The 11,728-nt window shown below is 40.1% G+C and overlaps 1 protein-coding gene across 1 annotated transcript in view; it reads right to left on the bottom strand.

Moving 5' to 3' along the window:
- Positions 1 to 9,065, bottom strand: part of LOC137358558 (chloride intracellular channel protein 5-like) — a 144,978-nt gene extending 135,913 nt beyond the window's left edge. The window contains exon 1 of the mRNA XM_068024539.1: positions 8,484 to 9,065. Within this exon, the coding sequence (XP_067880640.1) occupies positions 8,484 to 8,861 (378 nt within the window). The 5' untranslated portion in view covers positions 8,862 to 9,065. The remainder of the gene's footprint in view (positions 1 to 8,483) is intronic.
- Positions 9,066 to 11,728: the final 2,663 nt, after the last annotated feature.

Genomic DNA, 11,728 nt, shown 5'->3' on the forward strand with positions numbered 1-11,728 from the left:
CATGTGGCACTTTGTAATCACCAGTTATTCCATTAAAAAAAGTTATTTTGCAAATTATATCTTATTGAATGAGAATACCAAAACACAGGTCACAGGTTAAATGTAGGTTAAGTCCTTTGGAATTAAAATAAACAATCTGGGTATTCTTGAAAGAACATTTGGATGGGTGGATACATTTATTATAGCCCACAATAAATGCACTATTTGTGCTGCATGATAGTTACATTTCAAGGTAAACAGGTAATTCATAGGTAATAAAACCCAAGAACAACATGCTCAAGGCGTGTGTTTCACCTGGTTTTGGTACATCAGCACAAGTCCAAATGCAGAATCAAAATCCACATGCTCCAGTCTTAACTCATTCTGCAATTTGTGAACAAGTATGTTCTGAGTTCACAATCTATAATTGAACTTTGATATCCATTTTTCTCAAATTCTGGTCTAATGCAGGTTATTTAATAGTCAGTTTTAATAGGCAGCTTCAAGCACTGTCCAAAGTGCAAAACTAATCAACACGGTGTGTAGCTGATTGCTGGTTACTATGCAGCAGAGTTTATAGCTTGGAGAAAGGAAATGTGAAATTCACATGGGTCTATGTCAGAACTAAATTATGGCATACTACACACTATTTCATTTTTTCTATTCTCGTGTCAATTTCCCCCCTGGTTTTTTCCCTTCATAGCCTCCTGTCATGGAAGTGGTAAATTGTGTGCGTCAGCAATCCTCTGGTGCCTGTAAAAAGGGGATAGTGGAAATCACAGTGGAACAAAAAAAAAATTAGTAAACACTTCCGTTAAACTAATGGACGGAGGCATGTCACCCAAAGGCATTCTATATTTGCCTATTAACATATCTAGCCTTATACAGTGAGTTTTTCATCTTGATCATGGTGAGTCAGAGGATGTTCAATTTTATAATTACAGGAGCATTGCACACAATGATACAGCCCCTTGTGGCCTAAAAATAGAGTAATTTTTCAACTTTACCACCTGGGGATAGCCTAGTGCAGCAGTTTTCCTGCTCACTGTGGAACACACACAATATCATCCCCTTAACTTCAATAAACCAAACTTGGGCAGGTTCGACAATTGCCAAGTGATCTGTTTCCCCAAGTTACCATCCTGGTGGCAAAGTTGAAAATCCCCTCACCCAATGCCTCTTTCTATAACAATCTCACTGCTTCTTGCACACAATTCTTTCTGTGCAACTCTCTGTTGTTCTTGTGTGTCACTCTTTTTCTGTCTTATGTGACAGTTATATTTAAGACATTCAAGGGGTAATTTTATTAAATTGTATTTAGAGTGCAGACTCCCATCCACTAGGAACATATCACAAAGTCAGACATTTGCCCATGATTTTCCAACTATTAATTTCAATGACAATGAATTGTACTCTTGACATCCAGTCCACACAGGTGAAGCTCCACAACAAGGCTTTTTCAAAATTACACCATTAATTTCATAAATCGATGAAGCAGGTAAGAAAATGACCAAATGGTAGAAAGAGGTTCATGAAAATGAACACTTGGTGGGAAACCCTCTATTCCCACTTGCAGTATATTTGCCTCCAGGAAATATGATGCAGCTATAAAACTGTCTTTCTGTGAAATAAATTCTGAGCATTTTAATGTGAAACAACATGAATGGAGCAATAATATAGAAGACTCTACTTGGTACTTCCACACAGTATTTGTCTTATCCAAAAGTCAATGCACTCATCAGCTCCTCAAAACAAAAAATCACCCTCAACCCCTTTTCTTCACTAGCTACCACCTTAGTTCCAACCTCCCTTAAATCTCCAAGAACCTCGAGCATACTTTTACCTCCCATATCTATGTCCATTTCATCTGCAAACTCCCTTTTTAATTGCCTCCAAGGCAATGTCATCGCTGAAGGTAAGCATGCAGGTGCAACAGACAGTAAAAAAGGCAAATGGTATGTTGGCCTTCATAGCGAGAGAATTCGAGTACAGGAGCAGGGATGTCTTGCTGCAATTATACAGGGCCTTGGTGAGGCCACACCTGGAATACTGTGTGCAGTTTTGGTCTCCTTACCTGAGGAAGGATGTTCTTGCTATAGAGGGAGTGCAGCGAAGGTTTACCAGGCTGATTCCTGGGATGGCGGGACTGACATATGAGGAGAGATTGAGTCGGTTAGGATTATATTCGCTGGAGTTCAGAAGAGTGAGGGGCGATCTCATAGAAACCTATAAAATTCTAACAGGACTTGACAGGGTAGATGCAGGGAGGATGTTTCCGATGGTGGGGGAGTCCAGAACCAGGGGTCATAGTCTAAGGATACGGGGTAAACCTTTCAGAGCTGAGATGAGGAGAAATTTCTTCACCCAGACAGTGGTGAGCCTGTGGAATTCGCTACCACAGAAAGCAGTTGAAGCCAAAACATTGTATGTTTTCAAGAAGGAGTTAGATATAGCTCTTGGGTCTAAAGGGATCAAAGGATATGGGGGGAAAGCGGGAACAGGTTACTGAGTTGGATGATCAGCTATGATCATAATGAATGGCGGAGCAGGCTCGAAGGGCCAAATGGCCAACTCCTGCTCCTATTTTCTATGTTGCCTGAATAACAGTGGTTGTACTCTATCCTGCCCGCTATACCTGTAACTTTCTCCTAACACTTTACCTCCCTTTAAGCTTGAAACCCTACACATCTTTACTAAGCTTTTGGCCACTCCTCCTAATCTCTTCTTCTTTGGCCCACTTTCCTTATGCCTCTGCACTAAGGGGCATTTTTCTACATTAAATGCATGTTCTTGTTGATTTTATCACTGAAGTCATCCGTAGAGGAGTGTTGGGAGACCATCAGCTTTCCAAACAGAGAAATGCATACAAAGATATTAGTAATGTAAAACAAAGCAGTGCCAGCAAAGTTCAAAGTTTCACTGAAACAAACATTAAAAAGTATTCGTACAAGTTTGTGCTAAAGTATGTAAAGTATCTACTGTGGCACAAACTGACCCTGACACCCAACACAGAGAAGATCTGATCTTTTGGAATATGTTCTGTTTGACCTCACCCTCAGCCTCCACCCAACATTTTCTGTTTTTCCTTTTTCCTGCTGCTTGACATCCATTGTTTTCTCTTCTTACTGGAAAAGACTTTAAGATGTCTTTCTGTATGTGAAATACCCTACAGAATTGCAAAGTGTCATTTGGATCTAGGGTTAGGTATCTCATCCTACCCAAAAGCAAAAGTACCCTTTGCTACCAGTGTAGCAAAAGTACCCTTTATTAAATACATATTTTTAAAAGAAACTCAATGCATTTAGGTAGCGTGAAAAAATAGGCTGATCCCAACACCTTTCAGAATTCTCGATAGCAGCCTTGCTGCCCTAGCAAAACATCCAGAAGAGGCGAGCAATCTCCAAGTTTAGGAGAAGGAAAATCAGATAGAACAGAAGCCTCTGAGATTTTTGCCGAAAGATCTTTTTAGGTCCTTTTATCATGCAGCTCCATGTATAAAGTTTGCCTGCTTGCATTAATTTGTGCATATCTCAAGCTAATAGATTTTGGGTGCTCGGATTTAGGATTCATTCACCATTGAGGCAAAAGTGCTAAATATAACCCATTCAAAACCTCCATGCATGCTAAATTCAAATAGAAGAAAATTAACAAACCAGAAGCACAAAGTACTAATTTCTCTGGGCTTTGTGGGCCAGAGCTCACAGATCACATATGGTCCATGGGCCAAAATTCTGAAGACCCCAGAGATATCTCACAGGCTACAATGGACGTCAATTAGTGGCTGGCCAAGAATAACAGTACACAGTCTAGAAAAAAGAATGTTCTGCTCTATCAAACACACGAACACTGAGGACAGAGAAAAAATTGTCCCCCTTCAAAAAAGAAGCATATGTTAATTAATTGTTAACAGCCTCATCAGTTATCTGGTTAATGAACGGCAAAAGATTTCACAAGTGCAATGAAAGTTCATCCAAATCAGATTCTACAAATATTTTTAACTAGACAGGTTTAAAGTTACAGTAAACAAAATACTGCAGATCCTGGAAACCTGAAACAAAAGCAGAAAATGCTGGAAACACTCAACAAGTCATGCACAGTATCTGTAGAGAGAAGCGACAAGTTAACACTTCAGGCATAACCTTTCATTAGGTTTAAAGTTATGACTACTTAAAAATCTAACTTCCAAAATAAGTTAACTGGTTAAGAATAAATTTCATTAATATGCCTTTTTTTTGGCACATGTCCTTTGCAGTATTTCTTCACCTTTGTAATTAAAATCATTCTTATCAACTAGTTTTAGAATTATACAAATAAGTACCATGAGGAAAATTGTTTGAGATCTTTTAAGTGTATAACATTATTAGAGAACTCAGAGGGAAAAGGCAATGATGAAAAAAAAATGGGAATAATAGGTGGGGTGACTAAAAGCTTAGTCAAGTGGAGGACCTTAAAGGAGAGAAATGGCGAGACAGAGGGGTTTAAGCATTGAGCTACCTGAGCCTTAATTTACTGATGGGATGAATGAGGGTTTCAATGTGAGCCAAAATAGGGTGAGAGGCAGGTGACGTTACAGAGGTAGAAGAGGGTGATCTTGGAGATGGACAAAACACGGGGTCAGAAACGCAGCTCAGAATCAAACAGGATACCAAGTTGCAATCAATCTGAAACAGTTCGAGGCATTGGTCAAGAAAGGATAAGGGGTAGGTGACAAAGATATTGACCTTGTGGTAGGAGATGAAAATTATACTTTTGGACTTCCTAAAGTTTATCTGGAGGAATTTACAGCTCATCCAACACTGCATGTTAAACAAGTAGTTTGGCAGGATATAGGCAGCAAAAGAGGTGAGGTGGTGGAGAGAAAGAGCTGAACCTCATCAGGATATATATGGAAGCTATGACTTCAGATGATGTTGCCAAAGAAGAGCATACAGATGAGGAAAAGGTGGGGGCAAAAGATAGATATTTGGAGGGATCCCATGACAGTGCAGGGATGGGAAGAAAAACAATTGCTAGAGATGCTCTGGTTAAAAATCAAATAGTTAAGAGTGGAACCAAGTGAAGGTAGTCCTATAGAGCTAGGCTACACAAGAGAGGTGTTGGAGGAGGATGGTCTAGTTGACCATGTCAAAATCTGCAGAAAGGCAGAGGGAGGATAATGCACTAGTCACAGTGAATGTCATTTGTGACTTTAGTTAGGACCATTTTGATGCAATGAGAGGGGAAGAAATCTGATTGAAGAGGCAAGGGTGTGCACGTTTACTATATATTTTCTCAGTTAGTTAATTTTTTTGGTTTCTCAAATAAGAGTTGTAACAAATGTTCCAGTGAACTTTATGCTGAGAATTGCTTAATGTACGATATTGATCTTTTTTTGTTCTTTGAGATTTCAAATTCAAAAAATAAAATATACTGCAAGTAGATTGATAGATTGAATTGTGATATCGTATTGGGCTGTAGCAGTTGAGTAGTCAGCAATACAGACCAGAGATAATAATGCCCAATCACTCTACCAACTAGATCATTAGTTTCATTTAATCTCAAGCATTAACTTGCCAATAAGTGTCTTAATTAATTGGTCTACAGGCTACACTTCCTATTCAGGGCCAGATTAGCTCCAGATTCTTTGGAATTCTCAGAAAAAGGAAAGACAAATAATGCAGCATTATTGACCCTTCATGGAGGCCCTTGGTACATCTCCTAATTTCCCACATGACCGGTTCATTCCAGTTTCTATACAACATTTTCTAACCAGCAAAACAGGTTGGAAGCCTAATTGTAAAGTCTTTTCAATTATCCAAGGATGTAAAACCCAAGCTTGCAATGTCCTATCAGATCCACATTAATACTTGGTCCTTGTCTTTAGTATTTCAAAATTGTCTCAAGATTTTATTGGAATGTGTACGATTAGTGATCTGCTCCATAGGGCAGATTTGAAAATCTAAAAAGGAATTTAGATCCTTACAGTACTCAATACGATATTTTTAGTAACAAGCTTAAGATTTGGTACAATCCTTTAAGTATAACTTTATGGATCAAATAGGAGGATAAGAGAAGTTATGTGCTATATCAAGACCATAAAGACAGGACTTTTTCAAACTAACCTGATTATAGCAATTGCTTTCACTGACATCTTAAAAAGGAGCATTAACACCTGAAATGAGAATTTTCAGGAAAACTCAATTCAGAGAACTGTGCAACAAGAATAACTAGCATTTATATAGCACCTTTAACAGAGTAACATTCCAAGGCACACAACACTGTAACATTAGCCACATGGAGAAATGCATGCCACGACAGCATGTCCAACATCCAATACTGGATGAACAGAGATTTTCTCCAATTAAATACTGGGAAAACCGAAGCCATTGTCTTCAGTCCCTGCTATAAAGTTCACCCCCCAGGCACAAGCTCCATCCTTCTTCTAGGCAACTATCTGAGGCTGAACCAGACTGTTTGCAACCTTGCCATATTTGACCCCGAGATGAGCTTATCCGCACCATCACTAAGACCACCTCTTTCCACTTCCATAGCATTGCCCAACTCTGACCCTGTCTCAGCTCATCTGCTGCTAAAACTCTCACACATGCTTTTTTGTTACGTCTTAACTTGACTATTCTAACACACTCCTGGCTGGTCTCCCACAACCCATCCTCAGTAAACTTGAGATTAGTAGAGTTTTGAATGGCGCCGTCTAATTGCATCCGGTCCCATTCACTCATTACCCTCGTGCTCACTGACCTACACTGGTTCCCGGTTAAGCAGTGCATCAATTTTTAAATTCTCATCCTCGTTTTCAAATCCTTCCATGGCCTCACCCCCTCCCTATATCAAATCTCCTCCAGCCCCACAATCCTCTTCAGATATCCATGCTTCTTCAATTCTGGCCTTGTGAGTGCCCCTGATTTTAATCACTCTACCATTGGCAGCCAAGGTCCTAAGTTCTGGAATTCCCTCCCCAAACCTCTCTGCCTCATTTTCTTCCTTTAAGACACTCCTTAAAAGCTCGCTTTGACCAAGCTTTTGGTCATCTGTCCTAATGTCTCCTTATGTGGCTCATTGCCAAATTTTGCTTTATAACGCTCCCGAGAAGTGCTTTGTAATATTTTATTACATTAAAGGCGCTATATGAATACAAGTTGTTGTTGAACTCATGCAAAACTTATTTGTTATATTTACACCAATGATATCACTATTTGGGACAATCACATCACTGGTTAGTTGACAGGTATTGACAACTTCCTTTTAAAAAGTAGAAAAGCAGCATTTTAGACAAAAGGTTTCAATTTGATCAACTGCACACTTGCAAAAAGTAATCTATAAAAAAAAGACATTGGTTGCCTTAAAGAGACACAAAATGCCTTAACATTCGAAGTTCCACTCATACTGATGATTTGCATTCAACCCTCATCAAGCCTGGATGCATATGAAGGTGGTGCATAGCTGAATATATATATGGGGCAGTATATCTAATTTTATGCACAGTGGCATACAGCTTTATGTGCAGTGATGTGTAGCTCACATTTACAGTGCCAAGATAATTCAATATATGTGCTGCGACAGCAGAGCCTAGTCATGCACTTATTACTCGGGTGTATAAATTTGAATTAAGGTGACCTGTACTGTCATTCTATTCTCACCAGTTCAAGTGCTGACAGTCAACTTTTCGTAGTTGGCGAAAATCTCAGTACCAAAAGCACACAGACGGCAATTTAAACACAAGTGCACAGAGCTCTACAAATCCCTTTCAATAATGATTTGGGTGCCCAGCATCATCGCAACTGCCTGCACCTATAGATACAAAGGTTTTTGGCTCTGTGTAAGGTGACAACAATGTTACTTAACCTTGCAATACCTCAATTTTTAAAATAAGTTTATATATAATTTTGTTTTATTCTACAGTAATGTTCTAAAAAGAACAGGTTTATTTTAATCCGAGAAAGGTGCGATTTAAGCATAAGCTATTAAATAGGGCTGTAGATTCAATAAAACTCAAGGTAGAAACTTCCCTCGGTATAGTTTATTTTAGTTATCTTAGGAATATACATACATATTTTCGCAACATTTTGAATTCACAACGCTGTTGAAGGATCCCGAATACTTTCAGCTTTCCAGGCATGATTATACTTATGCGGAGAACAATGCAGATTTTAGAGCTAGCGAAACGTGCGTTTTCTTGTTCTCTACGGATTTTTTGAACCATTTGAGCGAGGAGCTCCAGTTTACTAGGCGTGGTGTTGGCGAAGAGGACTGTGGCTGCAGGTGAACTGTACTCTTCCCACAAAACCACCACCACCTCGTACCAGAAAGTAAACCAGAACTGGGACCGCGTTTCCATCTCGTTTCTGGTGTACAGAGAAACAATTGAGAATTCTGGTGATTTTACTAACCCGGAAATTACTGTTACAACATGAAGAGCATTTTAGAAACAACTGCTTCAGGTTTGGAAGTTGTGAACTGATTGGAAGAGGAGGTGCTGCTAGGCAGCAGTAGAGAGATTTCTTTACCTTAACATATAGAGAAATCTCGAATTGCTGCTGATCATTGCCTCTTTGAGTCGGGCTGCCGTTGAAGTGCCTGTTGAAGGTCTCGGGGCTCTGGCTGTCGTTCTGCACCTCATCCTCCTCCTTACTGTCGAACACCTCTTGGTAAACGCTGCGGTCCGGATCATTGTGATCCCCGCCGTTGAGATGCAGCGCTTGCTCCTGATCGCTGAGCTCGGCACTCTCCGAGTTGGAGGCAGAGGAGGAAGAGGAGAGGGAGGAAGAGCAGCGAGGGACCTCATCGTATTCCACCGCTTCGCCCACCTGGAGGGAGCAGGCGTAAGTGGCCTCTAGCTCCATGTCAGGGATTTCGTAGACGTTTTCTGCCAGGCCGTTCTCCATGGTTTTGTGCTGAACTCTTGGTTGTTCTTTCGAAGAGGCGGCGTCACTAAGGTGAATGTGAAATAAATGGCGACACCGCAAGCTCAGAGCCAATGAATCCGAGCCGCCGCGGGGTCAGTCGCCTGCAAACTAGTTAGCAGCTGATCGGAAAGCTCAGGTTAGATGTTTGCAGAGGTTCAAGTGCGAGCAGATAAGGAGCGCAATGGTTGCTATTGGATACACACCCTTTTTTAAAAAAAAATGCTAAAAGTTACTTCGTGCAATGTTGGAAAGTGAAATGGAACAAAAATACCCTATAACGGTGCACAGTATTGAAATCATTTTCACCATTTAAAAAGGCATGATATTTAAAACTGAATTTTCCAGAATTTTCAGAGTGAATCATTAACTACCTTCGTGACATACAACTCTCAGATAGGAGAAGCTGTTATGCGAGAGCATTTGCTTTATAAGTATTATAACTTTTTCCACAGTTAATGTACAGGGCATTTAGTGTGCTGCCGTCCGAATCACAAAAGTGTTTGACAAAGTTTTTATCATTTGTTTGCAACAACAATAACTTTCTATTGAGGTAGAACAATGTACCAAGTCGCTTCTAGAGGCGTCAGGAAAAGCAAATGCTGCACCAAAGAAGGAAAATCTAGAAAGTGACCAAAAAATAGCAGATAAAGGGGGCGTTTGACAGATGTCAGTTTGATAATAACAAGTGAGAACCAGGCTGAATTTGGAAAGTTCCGAGGGGAAGGGAAAAAGGAAATAAGAGGATATGAGAAGAGACTGACAACTAACATAAAAGGGCAGGGAATTGCGACTAGTTAAATTGCTGTTAGAGAGCCGACACAGACTCGATGGGCCGAATGGTCTTTCAATGCTGTAACCATTCTATACAAGCTTGAGCAAAGGTGAATTTTAAAGTGAAAAGGGAATGAGTATATAAAATGGTAAGTCCACACCTGGGATACAATAACTTCTATTGTTATAACTCCCTTTAACATAAAAACACCAGCAAGGTGTTTCACAAATAGGTTTAATGAAAATGGACACTGAACTTAAATGGCTGGGATTAAGAGGGGTGAACAAAAGCTAGGTTTTAATGCGTCTTTTGAAAAAGATAGAAAGAGGCACAGAGGCAGAGAGATTTAAGGAATTCCAAAGATTAGGACTAAAGTGGCTGATAAAGTGCGGCGAAGAGAGGGGTGGTGTACAGAGCATTATTTATGTGAGATAGGTTATGTCTCACAGTTCTGAGAGTGCACCCTCTTCATTAATACTACATGGGATGATAGCTCCAGTAAGTATTGATCATATTCCATGCAGGTGACATTACAACACATCCTAATTACCTGAACTATTTTGAGTTAGTTTGAAGAGATATTTTTAGAATATAAACATATAATGCCTCTAATCACATCAAAAGGCATGTGGGATAAGATTTCAGATACTGTCTGTTACAGCTTTCACATGAACAACTAGAAAATTATGTAGTGGTGCTGCACTTTCCTCACTCACTATTTATGAAGTTGAGAAAACAGATCAAAGTGAAACCACAATTAATATACCTTAGCACTGTTTCAACCTCCAAACCCTTACAGTAAATAGACTGGTCACCAATCCAATGTGCTAATCAGAAACTTTAGAATCATGGCTTAAATATAATAACAGTTGGCCAGCATTGATGTAGTTGAAAGGAGAGCATCAATAATCAGCTGAGGCCTCCTCCCATTCATGCAGTTAGAATCATATCTCTATAAGTAACATCAGGCTCAAATTCATCTCCACCACTTGTAGAACCTGAATGGTGGTCAGGAATGGATCCAACAAAGTTTTTAAAAAACCAGGAACTGGCCTTCAGCTAACAGGCACTCAACCTGAGGGGAAGCTGAAAGGATCAAATCTACAGAGGAAGTTTGAGATAACAGTTTGCCATGGAGATTCTGGACAGGGGGCCTAATTTTAACTCTGTGAAAGTGGATGGGTTTTGAGTGAGTTAAAATATTTTTATTTATTTTTAGAAATACAGCACTGAAACGGGCCCTTCGGCCCACCGAGTCTGTGCCGACCAACAACCACCCCATTTATACGAATCCTACATTAACCCCATATTCCCACCATTCTCCTACCGCCTACCTACACTAGGGGCAATTTATAATGGCCAATTTACCTATCAACTTGCAAGTCTTTGGCTGTGGGAGGAAACCGGAGCACCCGGCAAAAACCCAAGCAGTCACAGGGAGAACTTGCTAACTCCGCACAGGCAGTACCCAGAATTGAACCCGGGTCACTGGAGCTGTGAAGCTGCAGTGCTAACCACTGCGCCGCCCATATCTCCCTCAAAGTGTTTGAAGCTCAAATAGGAATATTCAGCAATGAATCTGATAAGTGTCCTTTCTTCCACATTGAGGTTGTTCACTGCATCTTCATTGATAGAAAGTGCTCAGCAAGAAGATTTGAAAAACATTGTCTCATATGATTGACTATCTAATAGCCCACTTTCCTGCCTTGAATACATATGCAATATTTTTGGTTATGACAAACCCTTTCTGTAATGCTATATGTCATATTTTCTTTACAGAACAGCCTGGACCATGTGAGATCCAGAGCTACTGGATGACACTCCACAAGCCACTAATGCAGGACCAGGCACTAGCACAGACAGATACATCCACAACTTGATAATTCCTCCATACAGGAAAACTCACTGAAGATAGATAATGTTATACTTTCACTAGCTAAGGGTGGTTTGGAGAGATCAAGGAGAGACCAATGTTTAGACTGAAAGATAGAGGGGTAGAGTGGTCATTTATGCACTTAATAAGTAAGGATATGGGAGTGCCAACACAACATTAATGGTATCACGTCACCTGACA

This window comes from Heterodontus francisci, chromosome 3, assembly GCF_036365525.1.
Source record: "Heterodontus francisci isolate sHetFra1 chromosome 3, sHetFra1.hap1, whole genome shotgun sequence".
Lineage (NCBI taxonomy): Eukaryota > Metazoa > Chordata > Chondrichthyes > Heterodontiformes > Heterodontidae > Heterodontus > Heterodontus francisci.